Source organism: Lactuca virosa, chromosome 3, assembly GCF_052849685.1.
Source record: "Lactuca virosa cultivar CGN04683 chromosome 3, Lactuca_virosa_CGN04683_v6, whole genome shotgun sequence".
Lineage (NCBI taxonomy): Eukaryota > Viridiplantae > Streptophyta > Magnoliopsida > Asterales > Asteraceae > Lactuca > Lactuca virosa.
Genome location: NC_136428.1, coordinates 104,570,120 through 104,590,739, shown reverse-complemented (window position 1 = coordinate 104,590,739; position 20,620 = coordinate 104,570,120). Strand labels below are relative to the sequence as shown.

Below are 20,620 nucleotides of genomic sequence, written 5' to 3'. Positions count from 1 at the left end.
TAGATATTAAATGATTTTCATAATTATATGTATATTAAATGATATCCATAATTATAATTCATTTTTTATGGAAACTAATTAAATTCGTCATTATCAACAATAATATTTTTTCAGAATGAATTCACATCTAGTTTTTTATATATAGGTTCATATTTTGTTTCATGACCCACTCACTCAAAATACAACAAAGTTGTCTAGAATATGGAGAACGGGAATGTATTCTAGTAGAATGAGAGTATTCTAGAAGAATGAGAGTATATTCTAACAGAATGAGAGTGTATTCTAGTAGAATACACTCTTCTTCTTCATATTTCATGCAACTTTGTTGTATTTTAAGTAAGTGAGTCCATAAACAAAACACGAACCCACACATGAAAACTTAGATGCGAATTCATTCTGAAAGAATGTTATTGCTGACATTAATGACGAATTTAATTAGTTTCCATAAAAAAGAGAATTATAATTATGGATATCATTTAATATGCATACAATTATAAAAATCATTTAATATCTATCTTTGTTTAATTAAATAATAATTAAATTTACTAAATTCTTAGTGGTGCATTGTGTATATATATATATATATATATATATATATATTAAAACCTCATAAAAACTTCAATTTACATAATTTGGTAAATAAGTTTTAGGAAAACCTTCAGAAAAATCTTAATACTTTACCTTAATTTTCGAAAAAGTTTCAAACTAAAATTTGTTTATGAAAAAATATGAATTATCGGTAAAAATGACGATTTGACCATTTTTTCGGTTTATCGGTTTCATTACTTATACAGTTCCATTAAAGTCTCAAACTAAAATTAAGTGATTATTTGACCATTTTCTCTATTTAACATATATTTTCCGGTTTACCGGTTTCATTACTTACACAGTTCCATTAAGGTCACAAACTAAAATTAAGTGATTATTTGACCATTTTCTCTATTTAACATACATTTTAGCGGTTTTATTGCTGACCTGGACAATTAGTCATTAAATAATTGATAAGATGGATACGATAGGTAAATTACACGAATCGTCCCTCATCTAGCTGTCAAAAAGCACGTTCAGTCCCTATTTTCAAAAATTAACGCGGATCGTCCCTATATAATCTTTTTTCGCTCGGGTCGTCCCTGTGGACACAAAATGACTATTTTGCCCTTAATAATTTCTTTTTCAATTTTTTTTAAATTTTTTATCATTATTTTTCAAATTAAAAAATTAAAATAAAATAAATAACTAACCCAACCTCTCCTGGTCCCCTTCTGTTTCCCCACCCGGTTTGTCTCCTTCAATTTGACCCAACCCTCTTCCTCTCAATCACAGATTTCGGTGAGGGGTGGTGGTGGTGCTCCATCATAATCACAGTCTCCGGTGGAACCAGGTGAATATTGTTGGCAATCACCATTGAGCTCGTCCTACCCGTTTCCTCCCCAAAGATTCGACGATACCCCAAAAATTGAAACCCAATAATCATAGGAGAAGAAAGAGATTACGAACAATGCTTTTTTGTAACCTACAAATCAAAACTTGCAAATCGAACCTAAATTTGTTACCCTTCTTCATCTCTCCCTCTCTCTCTCTCTCTCTCTCTCTCTCTCTCCCTTCTAGATCGATCAGTACTTTCATCTCCTTTAACAGCTTCAAGAACCCTAACCCTAGCCCCGTCACACAATTCATTGCGGTTCTTTTAAGAAATCATCATCAACAACAACACTTACCCCTGTTGATGATCATAAATCAACGACATCAAAAGTTGAAAAGGGGGTTGAATTAGTTGATGTTATAAAAGTCAAGACGAAGATGTCGGGTCTGGTGAAGTATTGGATCCTAGTTCTGCTAAACTTCACGGTGATTCAGTTACAACTATTGTTGTTTCTCTCGAGTAGAAAAAAAGATTTGGAGATTAGGGGGTAATAAATCGATGAATGTGCTAGCTTGTTGGAGATGATGGTGGGATCTCGTATAGTTTTGGTGATATCAATGGTGGTGTATTGTTGGGAAGGAAAACGAGGGAAGGGTTCAACGACAATGGATCCAAGAGAAAAAGAGGTGTGGTAGATTTTTGTGGGCGGCGGTGATGGTCCGACGGTGGTGATGAGGGTTTAGAAGGGAAGGGTTAGTATAAAGTAGGTGGGGTGTGGTTTTTTATTTTATTTTGTGTATAATAGAATTTTCAGAGAAATAAATTAAATCAAAAAAAGAATAAAAATGTCAGAATAGTCATTTCATGTCTCAGAAAGGATGAAACATGCAAATTTAAATAACGAGGGATGACAAGTGCAACGTTTAATCAAACGAGGGACAATTCGAGTTAATTTTTTAAAATAGAGACTAAACGTGCCTTTTGGTACCTGGACGATGGACGATGCGTGTGATTTACTCTTATGATTATGTATCCAGGTCAGCAATAAAACCAATAAAATGTGTGTTTCCAAGAAAAAAATGACAGAAACTGAGCTGATGAGATGGATATACTAGATACATAAGATTAGATAGACAATTTGAAATTTCTTATAAATTTAAAAAATGACGAAGTTGTTGCTAGTTTATGTAATTATTAAAGTCTTCGTATAATACATTTTATATTCCAAAAAATATATAATGCATCATGATATCAAGTTTATGGTAAACATAACATTATATAACCCAACTTATCCATCTTATCAATTCATTTAATGAATAGGCGTCCAGGTCAGCAATGAAACCGATAATATATATGTTACAAGGAGAAAATGGTCAAATGATCACTTAATTTTAGTCTGCGGCTTATTCGGAAATTATGGTAAAATAATGAGGCTTTAATGAAACCGAATCGGTAATGAAACCATAAACTGAAAAAATATTGTCAAATCGTCATTTTTATCGATGATTAGTTTTTTTCATAAATAAATTTTAGTTTGAGACTTTTCTATAAATTATGATAAAGCAGTAGAACTAGTAATTATTAAAACACTAACATTTAGGTAAATACTTTATGATTGGTACAAAAGTCTGAATTATTATTCTTTAAATATTTTGATTTAGTTGGGCCTCATATGTAACTTCATAGCTCGTAAATAGAAGCCTTTTATTTTTGATTTCATGGGTTCTTGCCTTGTTCAATAAACATACAAGCCTTTTTGTTTGATTTCATGGGCTTTTGCCTTGTTCAATAAACATACACGAATTGCCTTGTTTACTTCATACTTATTGAACAATAAAGAGCTTGTAAACGACGATTTCGCAATAAAATAATCCTCGTGGGAATTCAGAATCAGTTTAGAAAATTTCCAAGGCTGTGATATGAATCCCAATTGTTTCATTTAAACGAAGATAAAATATTATTTCCGCAATAAAAAAAAATCGAAGTCTAGAATACTAAAGTATACAAACAAATAATGCATGCAAACCAATATAAAAGGTTATATGTACAAACACTTGATACCTACATGTGAAAACTTATTCAAGTCCTAATTTAATTGTTGGTGTTAATCTTTAACTTCGTGTGCCTTCTACAAGTAAGAATCCCTTTCTTTATTTGGATATGGCTCTACAACACAATGATTGTGAAGGGAATAAAGTGGAGGGAACCCCAAATGTGTGCTTCTTTTGCTTCTTTTGAGGAGTATGGAGTTGGTGGTCTTTATTTTAGAAAGAGTATTTGAGGACTTATATATGTACCTCTCATTACAAAATCACAACAAGAACCCCATTTATAACAACAAAATCATCATGAATGCACCTAAAAATCTTTTTTGTCAAAAGGGTACTCTAATCTTTTAATGATACATAACTAAAGATTATGATTTGATGATCATTTGATGTAAAAAAACAAGATATTACCCAAAATAATAAAAAATAATAATAACAAAAAATAAATAGGCACTATACCTTGAGGTTCCCTTTGATTTCAATCCACATAAGTGGATCATATTCTCCAAGTTATAACCTTATCTAAAGCTATGAAAAGGAAAGAATCATATTCTTCTTTTACCATCGGTAATGCAAACACAAGGAGCCAATATCTATTACAAATTTCACATATAAAATTATAACTTAATTAAAGAAATTTCACCTCCACATAGAAATACAATTTATTTATTTATTTATTTTAAAGTTTGACATCTTATTCATAACCTTTCTGGCTGAGTTACAAATTACCATCACTTTTTTTAACAAAGGCATCTACAAAAGTACCCTAAAAACATATATACTACACCTTTAGTGCATAATATACAATTCATCCTATAAACGTTTATTTCATTTGCTCTTTATATATAACCCAATTCCCCCTCCCCCATCTCGATCGACAAATTCTTAGGTGTTAAAATGTCACACAACCCGAACATTCGACTCTCTTTCGCGACCAAATTCGTCACAACTTCCATCATCATAATCATCTCATCAACCTTCACAACCTCCCAAACTTGCAAACCGACATGTGGCACGTTACCTGTCAGATACCCGTTTGGAACCGGTTTAGGATGCGGCGACCCGCGGTTCCAAACTCGGGTAACTTGCAACAATCAACATCTGACATTCATAACACACACTGGATGCTACCCGATCACAGCCATGGACTACCCAAACCAAATTATTTACATAACCGACCCCTCAATGTCAACTTGTGGTTGCACTCAACCAAGTAAAGGGTTCGGGCTCGATTGGGACGCCCCTTTCACCTTTCATGATAACACCGTATTCGCCCTCCTCAATTGCGACACTTCATCATCGCCGGTATTCAAATCCGATGGCCGAAATGCTCCGGTTTGTGATCCAGTGAGTGGGACCCGAGTTTGTGGGATTTTGAATTCTTGTCAAGCAGTGAGTCGACTCACCACCCCGGTGTCTAGTTGTTGTGTGTATGCTCCGGTGGATCTTGGCCCATCGTTTGAGATGGACTTGGGGAAATTGAATTGCGGGTCGTACTCGGGTTTGTACGGGTTTGATGGACACGCAGACAATCCCGACAGTTGGAAATATGGTGTCGCGTTAAAGTATAAGTTTAATTTCAACAATGAGTATCCAACAATGTGTGCTGATTGTGAGAGAAGTGGTGGCGTTTGTGGGTATGGTGGACCTTATAGTTCGTTTTTGTGCAATTGTCGTAGTGGAATCAATACGACAACAAATTGTTTATTTGAAGCTACTTGGAATAGTTCTTCAAGATTTTTTCATGGTAAGGTTCATTAGCATTGGTTTCTTACATCAATTGATATGTTTATGTGACGTTTTTTATATATATGTTTTCTTTTTGCAGGTGGTTTTTGGATCTATGCATTGACATGGTTAGTGATATGGATGATGTTGTGAAAGTAGACATTCTTGTTGTCTCATGTTCTTTTTTGTTGCTAATGATCGATGCATGCATTTTTATTTGTTTTGTTAGATGTAAGAACTCATTAATTTAAACTGTTCATCAACCTGTAACTTGACAAATGAATGAATGATTCATGATTTGTTTCTTTTTGGATAATTTTGTTCTATATTATTTCTGTAACCTGAGTTTAAAAGACATGTAACGATCGTAAATAAAAATAAAAAATTTTGTTGTAGAAGAGTGAACCCAAAACTGGAATGGAATAGGGTTCCGATTCCTTGGCACTTGTGAAAAAGTACGCACTGAAACTGTCTTTTTTTCTGATCAAGATTCTTTCCTTTGTAGCGTCTAGGCTGTGTCGTCCTCTCTTCCGCCCCATCCATTGTCGTTTGTCTACTCGTTCTCTTGTCTCTACAATTAAGCTCATGATCTTCCCACATCGAAACATTGCATCAAACAATGTTCGTATTCAATTATTTAAGATCAATTAAATGAATGGAATTGAAAAACATTTGAAACTATCTTGACATTACAAGATTAAATAGGAAATACAGTATTATTTGTGCAAAATGAAGGATTTCTTAGATGTTGTTTATTTAGCATCTAGATAGGAGGCAAACTTACTAAAAGTTAAGTTGTTTGGTGTTGCGATGGAGCATGAAGAGGTGGTTGCTTTGGCTAATGTGGGTTTGTTACACTTGGAGAGTTTTAGTTCATACATTGATGATCTTGTGATGTTTTTATATAGTTTAATAGGAGAGTTGAATGAATGATTAGATAAGACTTCAAATTAATTTGAATACTAAATGGAATTCATTTGCGTTAACTACAGTAAATATTTTGGATTGAAGGATCGTTAGACACACTTCCTATTAGAGTTGATCTCCATAAGAAATGAATGGATATACAATCGTTGTTTTGACCAAAATCAACTTTTAAATCATCCACGCTAATTATGTAATGTTAGTTATATTTTAATCATGCAAAATCAACTTTTGAAATTATACAAATATCAATGCAATATTCACAAACGCTCCAAAATGATAATCAAATATATCAACTATGTTATACCTTTTACAAATATCTATATATTATGTATCTACTCTAATAATAATAATAAATTGTCACATTACATGATTATTTTAAATTATTTTTTTTATTAAATTTTACATAGTATTTAAATATAATAATTATAACAGTATATATATATATATATATATATACTAGGTTATAACCCGTGGAAACCACGATCGGTATATTTAAAATTTTTATATAGATAAAAAAATAATAAATGTAAAAAAAAAAAAACAAAGATCTTGTCGATTGTAAATAATTATAAATTAACTTGTTAAGCAAAATAAACATAATAATGTTATTAGGATATGATTTTTTATTTTCAAAATTTGAATTGAATTTGATTTGTTACCAAAAAATAAATAATAAAAATCATAAAAAAAATGTCACGTGTCAAAGAGGCATTCTAAAAAACCGACACGTGTCATTTTTAGGTTTCACTTATTAGAAGAGGTATATATATATATATATATATATATATATATATATATATATATATATATATCAATTTCATAAATGCAATTTTTTCTTTTAATTTTAAAATTCCTAAATTAAAACTCAATTATTTCTTTTGTTTATTTCTTTAAATTTAAAAGAGAAATAAGTATTTCAGTTTTAATACTTTAATAATTTTTTCATTTTTCTTAATATTCCTTCATATTTAACTTTTCTTTTTTAATAAATCTATATATTAATACACGTATCTACAACTAGTTATTTAATAAAATGTAATTACTATATATGATATTAAATAACTAATAGTTATTAATTGAAATAAAAATCAAGCCAGTTTATTGTTTTTGAGACAGAAAAGTCATAAACATATAAACATAATTTAAAAGAACAATTGAGGGGAAAAAGGAACATTAAAAAAAATTGAATGATCAAATTGATGGAAATGATCGTACCCTTCATATAATCACAAGAACAAAAAAGTAGTATAAAAAACATGTTAATAAAGTTTAGAAAACAAGAATGTAAAACAAAATAACCAAAATAACTCTTTGATTAACTGGAAAATCACTCAAAACCAATGATTTTACAATCTGTTCTCATAATCATAAACTCAATTATGGACATGTATATATAGCCTAACAAACCAACTTGTATTAGACTAGGAAACTTATGACCAACTTGTCATAAACTAAATTTGCCATACATTAGATTTCTTGGTCTCCAAGTCCTCATCGATTTAGGATTCCAACAATCACCCCCGAATCTCTAAGTCCTTCTAGAGAATTCTTCAACCCCGATCCATATTTAAAATACGGGCTCGTCGTTGTCGTCACATTCCGAAAAATCACCTTCTTGTAATTTTTGGAGTCATTCCGAACATTCAGAGGCAAAGTGACCCGGTTTGTCACACCGAAAACAAATCACCTTAGATCGGTCTTTTTCCCTATTTTTCCGATTTTTGTGACAACAACAATTACAATTTTTGCAATTGTTGGAATTGGGTTGAGTTAAATCATAATTGGACTGTTTATTAGGCCGATTACTTTGAGAAACCCTATTATTCCCTTTGGGCCCACCTGACCCAGATAACCCACCGGATCCGGATCCACTTGACCCATCAGTCTCATTAAACCCATTTGCATTATTAGACCCATTCGATCCACTCGTTCCTTTCGATCCACTGTAAGAACCAGTCGTTTTATTTGCAAAGAATACCTTCGACTGATCTGCCTCACTGATATCTTCCTCCCTAATTATCTCTTCGTAAGCTTTGAGCCTTCCGACGACATCTTCAAATCCCACCGTCTTCAAGTCCAAGACTTGCTCAAGGGAGGCAACGATTTGGATGAATTTCGACCTAGGAAGAGTTTTAAGGAATTTCTTTACCAAATTCCATTCCTCAATCGTCTCACCGAGTGCCGCCGATTTGGACGCGATTCCGGATAGCTTTCCGACATAGCTATCGATTTATTCCGACTCCAGCATCTTCAGCCGATCGAATTCGGCGTTTAGGATTTGCAATCGGGCCTCTTTCACACGATCAACACCTACACATCTCGCCTTAATCGCTTCCCAGAGTCCCTTGGCAGATTCCACATCTCCGATTTGCAAGATTAGAATCTCCGGGATTGCCTGATACAACAATCCTATTGCAAGGTAATCTTTCTCTTCATTCTTTTCTGTTCCCGGATCAATTATAGTCCAGGCCTTATGGATTCTGAGAACTACCTTCATTCGTAGAGCCCAAATGGTATAGTTGGTTGATGATAGCATGGGACAGACAACTATGGTGGATCCAACTTCCTTCACATTCACCGGAGGAGGCCCTGCACCATCTTCTACGTCTGACATATTGACCTAGTTCGTCAATAGGAAAACAACTCGATCTCACAACTTCTTAACTCAAGCTCTGATACCAATTAAAGTTTATAAAACAAGAATGCAAAACAAAATAATCAAAATAACTCTTTGATTAATTGGAAAATCACTCAAAACCAATGTTTTTACAATCTGTTCTCATAATCATAAACTCGATTATGGACATGTATATATAGCCTAACAAACCAACTTGTATTAGACTAGGAAACTTATGACCAACTTGCCATAAACTAAATTTGCCATAAATTAGCTTTCTTGGTCTCCAAGTCCTCATCGACTTAGGATTCCAACAGTTAATATGTGCTTAAAAGAACAATGATGCAATTGTGTTTTCGTATTTTATTGATCGTTTTATTGATTACTTTTTTTTTGAATTGGCAAACGAGAGAGATATATTAAGGTAAAAATCCACCCCTAGCTAGGAGATTAAAAATAGTACAAAGGACTAAAAGAAAATTACATTGAAGAGACATTGTAGAAGCATTATATAGAGTTAAACGGGATGACATTCCAGTCGAACCAGTTGAGATTTCCATACCCTCCTCTATGCTTAAACCAAAGGAAAGTCGATGATTTGATTATGTCCACAACTTTCGAAGCTTGCACCCGTTGGTTACTGAAAAGTCTTCCATTTCTAGCCTTCCATATACTCCATAATGTACCATAGCAAATTCCTAACAATCTATTTTTTTTCTTTGGATAATTTCCCCATTTAGAAGCATGATCAAGCACGTCATTTGTAGTGTGAAAGTCAGCCGTTGGGATATTGCACCATTTGAAAATCCAATCCGTTACCAGTTTTGCGAAAGAACACCGGACCAGTACATGACATGATCAGAGGTTTCATCTGTCGATTCACATTAACAACAAGTGGTAGAAGATATGACAATCCCCTGGTTTGAAAGTGCCATAGCAGATGGGATACGTCCCATTTTGGCCCTCCAAATAAAACATGTGACTTTTAGTGGAATCTCCTTAATCCAATTGAACCTACCAACATCCGTGTTACCATTTACTTCCAAGGCATGAAGAAGGATACTTGCCCTGTATTTATTGTCCCCAGTAAGATCACATTTACACAAGACCTCACTTTCCTCATGTTGTCTTTTGATGATTTTATCGTGCGAGATGCCCCGTTTGGCCAGATCACTTTTTATACATGCAATGTTATTCCAAACCCCAGTCATCTATTTTAAGGAGTAACATTCATCACCTTTGTTTTGTAGTTTGTGGATATTTGTTATGACTTTTGCCCATAACGTGTTCGGTTCTGTACGGAGACGCCACCACCATTTCACTAATAGTGAGATATTTGGGGATTTGACATATCCCACCCCCTACCCACCCTTGGATTTTTCTGCTGTGACTTTGTCCCAGGAAACCAAATGTATCATCTTTTTGTCCTCCGAACCTCCCCAAAGAAATTGACGTCTGATTCTTTCTAGCTCGTTCAAGACACCCATAGGAGCAGTAAAAAAAGACAAGTAGTAATTTGGTAGGTTCCCTAACACCGCCTTGACAAGTGTCAAACGACCGCCAAAGGATAGCGGTTTCGACTTCCATGATGATAATTTGCTTTGGAAGTGTTCAATTGTTGGTATCCAGTGTTTCATGAGTCTCATGTTAGAACCCACAGGAATACCAAGATAATTGAAGGGTAAAATAGAGGGTTCACAACCAAGGGGTCGGGACCACCAAGAGACTTCATTTGTATCAGCCCCGACACCAAAGACTCTTGATTTATTGAAGTTGACTTTGAGACATGAGGCCACGTGGAAGCATCAGAGGATACATGGAAAGTTTTTGATGTTTTGTTTTGACCAATCACCAACAAATAATGCATCATCAGCATAGAGGACGTGCGAGATTAGTGGGTCACTGTTTAGTAACTACAGTCCTTGGAAAACCCCCTTGTCGCAAGCAGCCTGCATCGCAACACTCAGGCCTTCCATGACAACTATAAAAAGGAAGGGGGATAGGGGATCTCCCTGTCGGACACCTTTAGAGGTCGTGAATTCATCTGTAGGGTTTCTGTTGATTAGGACTGAGGCATGTGATGAGTGTAAGCAACCCTTCATCCATATTCTCCATTTACCCCCAAAGCCCATTTACAAAAGATTGTTGTCCAGAAAATCCCAATTAATTGAGTCAAATGCCTTGTCAAAATCAACCTTGAAGAGTAAAATCTTCTTTTTGGTTTTCTTTGCCCACGAGAATAACTCATTAACCACAAGCGGCCCATCCAATATATTTCTGCCCTCCGCGTAAGCAGATTGCACTTCATTAATGCATCGACCCATTACTTTCTTGATCCTTAATGCAAGTATTTTAGCTATGATCTTGTAAATGCACCCAATGAGGCTGATTGGACGGTAATCGGTTAGTTTGATTGGAACTTTAACTTGGGGATTAAGGAAACAAAAGATGAGGTACATGACTTGTCAAGCCGCCCGTGTCGTTCAAAATGTTTGATCACCGCTGCAATATATCCAAATAGAATGTCCCAATATTTCTTGATAAACTTGAATGTAAACCCATCCGGACCCGATGATTTTTCATTGCCACGGGCCCAAACCGCTATTTTTATTTCTTCAAGTGTGAAAGGGGCTTCAAGAGCATGTGTGTCTGATTCTTGTAGTTTTTTGAACAGGGGGCTTTTGAATGTTGGTCTTTGGGACCAATGTTCGATGAACTTGTCTTGAAAAAAGCGTAGAGTCTCCGCTTTTATTTTGGATGGATCCGTACACCAATCGTCGTTAATCATGAGACCATTAATTCGATTCTTGCGGTTACTATTATTGGCATAACCATGAAAGAATCTGGTGTTCTCATCTCCATCTATTGCCAATTTAATTCTTGATTTTTGTTTAGCATCGATTACCGCTAACTTTTCCATTTTTGCGATCTCTTTGTCTCTTCTTGTTTTTAATTCTGCCTTAGTGAGAGGTATGGATTCAGCTTCCAGATCTTAGATCATTCACCATCTTTTGAATTTTCCTGATGTCTTCCTCTTCTTTCTGGTAATTCATTGCTCTCCATCTTTTTAATTCATCTTTAACATGTTTGAGTTTTGCAGCTAAGTGTTGATCTGGGTTACCAAAGCCTTTGAAACTATTCCAGGCCTTTATGAAAACATGCTTAAAGCCGTCTTTTAGCATCCACGAATTGAAAAGTTTAAATGGTGGAGGACCAAAATCATTCCAAGTGGATGAAAGTAGAATGGGACAGTGGTCTGAGAGTTTCATTGGTAATGCAGTGACTGTGGCGGATGGAATAAGACCAATGAAACTAGGGCAGACAAGGAATCTATCTAATTTACTTAGTTTCAAGTCTCTATTACGGAAGCAAGTGAACCTGTTTCCTCCCATTTTTATATCAACCAAACCTGCTTCATGAATGAAGTAGTTGAAGTCTTTAGCTGATCGTGAGCAAAACAAGGAGTTGAATCTTTCTTTGGGCCATTTAACTGCACTGAAGTCTCCCATCATTACCCAGATTCCGTCCTTCTCCCTTTTAATGTTTAGCAGGTCATCCCAGAGAATTTTTTTATCAGTGATTGTTTGTGGCCCATAGAATGTTTGCGAAAATGATTGGAGATTGGACACCAAACCATTGCCCTATATTTATCAAGTAATGTTTCGACGTAATGACTTCTAGTGAGGTGAATAATCGGCTATCCCAAATGTTTAGTAATCCTCCAGAACGACCCAATGAATTGGTGTGATCTACCCCAAAATCATTAGAACCCCAACATGCTGATACGTCAATACGCTCAACATCCATCATCTGTGTTTCCTGGATTGCAACAAAATAAATCCTATGTTTCGCCTTTAGTTTCCTAATCCACTTCGCCTTATGTTCTTCCCCAATCCCACATATATTTAGTGATAGGAAATTCATTGCACCACAGTATTCTCACCTTTTTCGCCAAGGATATCAGCCAGCACAGGGTTCGTAGCATTTACTTCAAAGCCAATGAGCTCCCCAATTGTTACGGTGACATCCAATTCAACATTATTAGAAACACGATCGACTGTTGTGGTACAAGCATCGAACCGTGAGGTTGGACTTATTTATTTTTCTTTTTGTTATTATCATGACTATGTATTAAAAGTAGATGCATTTATGTTTTATGTTTCTATTTATTACTAATGTCTATGGTCTATGGTCTATGGTATGTTAAATTTAAATTATTGTAATTCTATTAAATTGGTTCATAAGTAAATTCATTTTTTGTTAATATATAAATATATTTGAATAGTATTAAATTAATATAACAAATAATTTATATGAATATATCTACATAATGTATTATCAAAGTAATAAATAAAAAGATATAAGTATTTTTTAATTAAACTATGTCCCACATTTGTGTATGTGGCCTTGCAAACCATCTTTAAAATATAGAAAACGAAGTCTTATATCACATAAAAATTTGCCTTTACAACTTGCAAGAAAATAATGAGCCCGATAGCTGGTCATATATTAATATTATTTTTGTGTTTATTTTTTGACTAAATATGAAAAAAAAATGATTGCACAAAAGAGAATTTAAGCATTCTACTATCAAGAAAAATACGTGGTAGTGCAAAATGGTATAAAGAGTCGATCATTTTTTTTTATCTATTACATTATTTTATAATAAAAAAATATATTCTTTTTTTGTAAGTTATTTACTTTTACAAAAACATCTTTTACATTTATTGATTTTATATAAATTTATCTTGAAGTGTTTTCTTGACAATAACTTTATAAATTATACTATGAAACAAATATAACAAATAAATCATCTGTCTTAACTAATTTATCTTACATCATCTTTGTTATAATAGCTCTATCTTATGCTTTTTACCAATAACTTTAAATTATTATAAAGTATTTAAACTTGTAAATAAATTTGAAACACTTGTTAGATTTAAAAGCTAACCACACAATTAAATTAACTAAAATTATATAAACTCAAATTTAAACCATTTAAAATAAACTAAAAAACTTATAAACTTAAACTTAAGGAACCAAAATTGCACACATAAAATTTCATATCAAATTTTTATTTAATAACATAACATCATATTTGATATATAAAATTGATATTGACCGCAAAAGTTCAAGTGTTCTCTATTATATGTTCATGTGTACTAAGGCTGCTCGGTGTGGGATGCGGTTTGGAACCGCGGTGCTGCCACGTGGACCGCGAACACCGCCCCCAGGGCACGGTTTCGTGCGGCCAAGACCGCAGTGCGGCCATAGAAGACCGCGTCCTCTGATTGGTTGCTGCAATTTCCTTTGACCGTTATAAGATTCGTGTAATTTTTTTTTTATTTTTTTTAACCATTACTCCATCTATATATATATATATATATATATATATATATATATATATATATATATATATATATATATATATATATAAAGAAGAAGAAGAAAAATAAAATAACATGGAAGTCCATTATTGGTGGACCACTTTTTGAAATGACAGTTTCCTAACTACCCTTTTATTCTTATTTTAACAAATCAATTACATTCGATTCACTATTATATATACTTTTTTTTAAAAAAAATTTGTATGAACTGAACTTCATGACTTCACCATTTAGATATTTGACGATCTTATTAAAACTAATTAAAAAAATCAACAACTCACCATAAAACCAAACGAAAAAAACAAGATTAAATTAAATTAATCACCAAGTATTGAGTTGTAACCTTACACTATTTCTCATAATTCCTGATTTAACCCCAACATATGGTATCTCATTCTATCAATACCATTTAACCTCACACAACATAAAATTTGCTCCGGTAATTCCTCCGCTTTGTTTCCCTGTTTCACAATAAAACACAATTTCTCACCAACTATTTTCCTTTAAAATAAAAACACAAATAAATAAATAAATAAACATGCCTGGATTGTGAGACCAACATCCAAAATGCAATTCTTTAATCTATCTTGAAATGCCTCAAACCCTTTCCTTGAAATATAACTAAATCTATGCATATCCAAATCTATCTCAAAGTAATTTTCTCCCTGCAAAAAATCCCACCAACAATATATATTAAAACAAAAAAGTACTTTTTTTTTTTTTTTTTTTTTTTTTTTTTACTTTTCACAGTAATGATTCATTTCATTCTCTTTTCGTGTAACACTGTAAAACAGTAAAACTCACTTGGTAAAATTCATGTTGAGGACGAGAAAGCACGGGTTTTTCATTATAAGCATGCATAAGCTTTCTTTCGGGTGCACTCAACTGAAGTTCATCAACATTTACAACTCGCCCCAATATTTTCAACCTTTCACGAAATGGCACAAGTGTATCAACAGGAAACCCTTTCACTTTTTCAATTTCATCATCAAGAATCCTCTGTTTCAAAAATAAATTTATAAATAATAATCATATTCTTTTTTGTTTATGGGATGAAAATTGAAAGTTGATTATGAGTTCTTACTCTCATGTTATCTTGAAACTGAGATGAAAGTTCTTTTGAATAAGTTTCAGAAAGTTTAAAGTATAAAACAACATTCATTCCTTCACCATCGATTTCTCCTTGGAAAAAAGCACAAGGGTATAATGGTACTTGTACATTTACAACAAGAATAGAAGGAAGGTCTCCTGAAGAAGATTCTAGAACAGGGAGCTCTACAAATCGAGCTATGTGATCGATTTTTGTTTGTGATAAGAATACATCAACACCAAATGGGTAATATGCTGCATAATTAGGAGCGTGTTCCTTCTTTTTATCTCTGTAAACATTCAATAAATTTGTGTAATTATAAATAAAACACAACTATATGTTTATGTAAAGTAAATAGTTACCTCAAATAATTCTCTCCTCGTACTCTAAAAGTCTTGGGTTCGACATTTGACCATGAATCGAGCACTTTCTTGTCTAATGGACAAAAGGGTACTTGTGAACCTGCTTTAGGTCTTTGTAGATGTATCTTTGAAGAAACTACAAGAAAGAAGCTCAAAAACATGTCACATTTCGATGTTTTTTGTGTATGTTTCCATAGAGTTGGATAAAAAATACATACAGATATTGGCGTTAGGGTGTCCATCTTTCCATTTAAATGAAAGTTTGTGTGTGGACTTTTTACGAACACTTGGTGGGCTTGAGCTTAAAGATCTTCTTTTTTCAATAGAAGGGACAGTTGCAGCAAGACAAGGGAGACAGTTGCTGGGGATTACTCCACAGTCCAACAGACCATCTTCCCTTCCAGAAGTTTCATCAACAGAAGAAGATATTTCATCGAGGTATACAGGTTTGATTTCGTTAGGACCTTCGGATCTTGATCTTGGGTTCATTTCTTCTGGATGAACTGAAGAAATGCTTGCCCTAGAGGCGCCTTCCGACCCATTAAGAGAACTCACATCTGGTAATTTGATTTATATACAGATTCATGAGATGAAAGATATAAGGTTGCATGTTGAAATGGGTATTGAGTATAATAGATGAAAGCCTACCATCAAGAACACTTTGGAAATCGTCTTCACTGCAGTCGGATTCAAGAACTGCGGCGGAATCATACCAAGATTCATCAGTGCTCCCTGTTAATGAAAAAATGTAGATTTGGGTGAGCTAATAACATAAGGTTGCAAATATCATTTGAAATGTACTAGTTATGACAACGAAGATTATAAAAATGTAGCCCTTTGTGGAAGCGGATAGAGTATCTCTAAAATTAGTAAGAAGTGAATATTCAAGAACAACACCACTGGAAAGTTGTGCCAGAAAGGGATAGAGAACTAAAAGAAACCCCAACGAAAACAAGGAAATCCTAACACATTAACTCAAGTTTTTCATCAATTTTAACAATGAAATTACTTCCATGACAGAAATTAGTCAAGTAATCATCGAATTGCAACAGAAACACAGATAATTTAAAAAAGTTGTAGATCAATCTTCTCAATTATTACACACACACACACACACACACAGAGAGAGAGAGAGAGAGAGAACCGCGGAAAGTGGGATTAACGAAGGACTTATCGGACGGAAGGGACTTTGATTGATCGGATAAACGAGTGGAAACACGTCGTTTCAAGCCTTTCTTTCGCTTCCTAAATTTCCTCTTGGACGATGTTATTCTACCTCCGACGCAACTCTCCGGCGTCGACAAGCAAGCTCCCATCTCAGTACCGGTTTCCTCTTTCTCACTCTATGATCAAATTATTCGACACAACATTTCAATCGAAAGAAACAGAAGAAGAAACGTGTGACGATAGATATGCTCTCCTCCAACAACCGCTTCAATTCTTGTTTTTCTTTCAAGAACTTTCTGTTTCTATTAGAACATAAATTATATGTAGAAGTTAATGCGTGTGTTTGAGAGAAAGAGATAAAGATTTGGTGAGATAATCTTGAAATTCAGAGCTGGAAGAAACAAGAAGAAAGTCAAATAAGCCGCTTGGCTTTGATATTGAGTGACGGATTGTTGAAGAAAAGAAGGGGAGGGGGGGATCTACGTATTGTTTTCAGAACCCCAAAAACGTAGATGAATTGGGACCCACCATATTGTACAATAGGACTGCCACGTCGACCACTGCACTTAATTTCCTGGGAAATGTAAACGTGTGTCTCCTCTCTCTCTTTATGTTGTACAAAAACTGTTCTCATCACGTATTTCTAAAATTACTTTTATATTTTGAGTTATTTAAAATAATTGTTTTTGATATTTTATTATTTAAATATTTATATACATAGCAGCTGTAGTCTGTAAATAAGTATTTTCTAAAATAATTTTTCAAAATAAATAGATATATCTATATTAATGAAACAAAACTACAAAAGGAAAAAAAAACCAGTAATTAGAAGATTATCTGAAATATTATCGTTATCATTTAAATCATCATCTATCTTTCTCTTATATCTAATAATTAGTTTACAAATATTGTTTCTTTAATATCAGATGTTTGAACACTTAAACTCATGTTTTTCGATAATCTTAAGACTTTGCATTTTGATTAGATGTAGGAAGAAATTAATGAAGCATTCACAATGTTTTGTATATTTTCGTTAAAAACACATGTAGAGTAATTACAGGAATCGTTCATCGTGCAGGTGCCAAAAGGCACGTTCAGTCATTATTTTCAAAAATTAACTCGGACCATCCCTCACATCGTTAAAAATTGCACGTTACGTCCCTCGCAACATAAAATGACTACCTTGCTCTTTTCTTTTTCTTTTTCATTTATTTTTCATTTGTTTGTAATTTATCTTTTATTTTTGTTAATTATATTTTATAGAAAATGAAATTTCCCCTTAATTTGGTTCCAACCATCTCCGGCCACTAGTCACCTCCGGCCACCAGCCACCTCCGACCACCAGCACCTTCGACCACCAGCCACCTCTGACCAACCACATCCGACAAACACCACCATTCACCTCCAAAATAAAATAAAAACTTGAAATTAAACCCTAAAATCAAACCTAAATCCAACACTATATCTGAAAGAGATCTGCAAATAAGTGTATATGGACCGAATCCATACCCTAGATCTACAAATCGGTCAAACAAATAAGAGAGAAAAGAGGATTAGAAGAACATTGTGGCCGGACAGAAACTCTTCAACCCATTGTCCACCACTTCCATGAAAAAATCCCTGAAATTGTTTGGAAAGCTAGATCCTATGGCAAGTTCAGATGGTAAAATTGGGAGATAGACAGTGGTGGATAAAAGAGGGAGTTTGGGAGGTGGCGATGGTTTGTGATGTGTGGTGTGTGGTGTTCGGCGGACTTTATGGTTGGGGTCAGTGTCAATGTTTTAGAGAGGAGAGTTATGGTTGGGGTCTGTTTCGTTGGTGTGATATGCAGCTAGTTGGGAAGACAATGTTCTTCTCATACCAGAAGTCACTGTCACCCTTCATCTCCTTCTTCTTCTTCTTCTTCTTCTTCTTCACTGAACATACCACCGTAGTCCCCCTCCCTCTTCTTCTCCGACTATACTGTCGTTGTCCCCCTCTTTTCCGACCAATCTCTTTTCCGGCAGAATCTACTTCGTGATTTAGGGTTTTCTGCTATAAGGTTTAGAGAAGAAAGTGGAGAGGGAGGTATAGAATTAGATGTTAACGAGGTAGGTTGGAATTTATTTTACCTTTTCTCGTTTTTAATATATACATATAATTTATAAGTAAATTACAAATAAAACAATAAGGACAATATAGTCATTTTATGTCATACAAAGGATGAACCGTGCAAACTTAAACTAATGTTAGGTCTAAAATTATGGTTTATACTTTGCTTTTCTAGGCAATTGTATTTTTTTAGTCTAGGACCGTAAACATCCTTGGTGTTTGCGGTTAGATGTGTTTGCGGTTGTGTTTACGGCCGTGAACCTGTTCACGGCCCATGTCTCATATATATAAGGCGAGGAGTGCATGTTAGAGAGTTTAAGGCTAGAGGAGCTTAAGTGTGTGTAAGTTGTATGTGAATCTTGTATTTGGATCTTCATTCTAATCAAATAATACAAGATTCATCATCTTCTTCTTCTTCTTCTCTTCTATTTTGATCTGGCATCATCCGTTTGATTGGGATTCCGCACCATCAAACGGATCTGATTGATACTCAAGCAGATTTGGGACTTACAAGTGGTATCAGAGCTTGGTTGTATCAACCAATTTTGTCAGATATGGAGCGTATTTGATCTTATTTTTGAAGGATTTTTTGCGTTTTTGGATAGATCTTGGCAAAATAAGGTGGGTTTGTTCTTCGCGTTTTTCATAAAAACAAGTTTTGGAGCAAAAAGGGTGAAAAACGTCGTTTTTCTTCGCATCTGAAGCAGGGTTTACGGCCTTTGAAGGGTTCTCGGCCCGAAGGGAGTTTACGACCGAGAACAGTTTGCGGCCCTCGGTGTACGGCTCAGCAGCCTCGCACGTGTGCGGTCAGGCGAGTTTGCGGTGGAGCGTCTCGGTTTCCTCGCACGCGCATCAGCAAAAATAGGAAACATTTTTGAGGGTGCCAGGAATCGAACCCGGGTGTCTTGACTACTCCTTCCCTCCGCCTTACCAACTCATCTAGCTTGCTAGATGTTCGTTTCCTTCCCTTTTTAATTCATAAAGCTTCGCTGTTTCGCCCTTACCTTCGCATTTTTAACATTTTCAGCCCAAAAATCAATTTTCTTTTATTTTTAAATTCCATTTTCAACCCAAAAAATTTAGTTTTTATTTTTTTGACTTTTAATTTTGACTTTTTACTTAAAATTTTGACTTTGACTTTCAAGTTTGACATTTGACTCTAAAATTTGACTTTTTCGTTTAACTTTTAAATTTTCAAATTTAGTTTCTCGGTTTGACTTTTAAGCTTGATTTTTAAGTTTGACTTTTTAAATTTGATTTTTAAGGTTGACTTTTGAATTTTTAAGTCAAAGGGCATTTTTGGTAAACAATTAGTTCCACATCCATTCCGGTAAATGAAGTTTCATGTACTCCATCTTGTGAAGCTACGATTAAATTTCTTCGCGAACAAATTGATTTGCTAAAAAGGGAAAATGAGGACCTAAAATACGAAGGATATCAACTTAGGAAAGGACAGAAACCTCTGAAAGCACAATTAGAAGCAAAAACCAAAGATTTTAGAAAACTTCAGGAAGAGTACAACAATAAATGTGCTAACTATAGATATGTGACAGAACAACTTGCTGAGTTAACTGCTGAACTTGACACATTGAAAAATAAGTTTGAAAATTCAGATTTTAATTTCAGAAAATTTGATGTGTCAAGTGAAGTATTTGCGTCCATGATATAACATAGTTTAAAATTCAAAGATAACCAGCAAAAGGGTCTAGGGTATGATAAAGTGTCTCCTCCTTTTAATCACACCTATCAGTATAACCCTTTGACCAAAGAAGAAATGGACAGAGAGGCACATCTCAAATATGGCAAACCTGCTGTATTTATGCCGGCAAGTGGTCCTAAG

General features: G+C 34.2%; 3 protein-coding genes across 3 annotated transcripts; 1 reads left to right on the top strand and 2 right to left on the bottom strand.

The window, feature by feature from the left end:
- The first annotated feature begins 4,228 nt into the window (after window positions 1-4,228).
- LOC145166331 (Putative membrane lipoprotein) lies at window positions 4,229-5,455 on the top strand. Its single transcript, XM_079085283.1, has 2 exons — window positions 4,229-5,158; window positions 5,240-5,455. Exons 1-2 carry the CDS (start codon window positions 4,309-4,311, stop codon window positions 5,290-5,292), a joined length of 903 nt encoding a protein of 300 aa, XP_078941409.1. The 5' UTR covers window positions 4,229-4,308; the 3' UTR covers window positions 5,293-5,455.
- A 6,206-nt stretch (window positions 5,456-11,661) lies between these two features.
- On the bottom strand, window positions 11,662-12,192 carry LOC145163898 (uncharacterized). Its single transcript, XM_079082645.1, has one exon. The coding sequence runs from the start codon at window positions 12,190-12,192 to the stop codon at window positions 11,662-11,664; it is 531 nt and encodes a 176-aa protein (XP_078938771.1).
- A 2,173-nt stretch (window positions 12,193-14,365) lies between these two features.
- On the bottom strand, window positions 14,366-17,158 carry CW14 (CW14 protein (DUF1336)). The gene is made up of 8 exons (XM_079085282.1): window positions 16,667-17,158; window positions 16,171-16,254; window positions 15,741-16,079; window positions 15,523-15,658; window positions 15,155-15,449; window positions 14,875-15,069; window positions 14,613-14,735; window positions 14,366-14,531 (listed from the first exon to the last, which is right to left on the bottom strand). The coding sequence occupies exons 1-8, from the start codon at window positions 16,836-16,838 to the stop codon at window positions 14,427-14,429; spliced, it is 1,449 nt and encodes a 482-aa protein (XP_078941408.1). The 5' UTR covers window positions 16,839-17,158; the 3' UTR covers window positions 14,366-14,426.
- Between the last annotated feature and the right edge of the window lie 3,462 nt (window positions 17,159-20,620).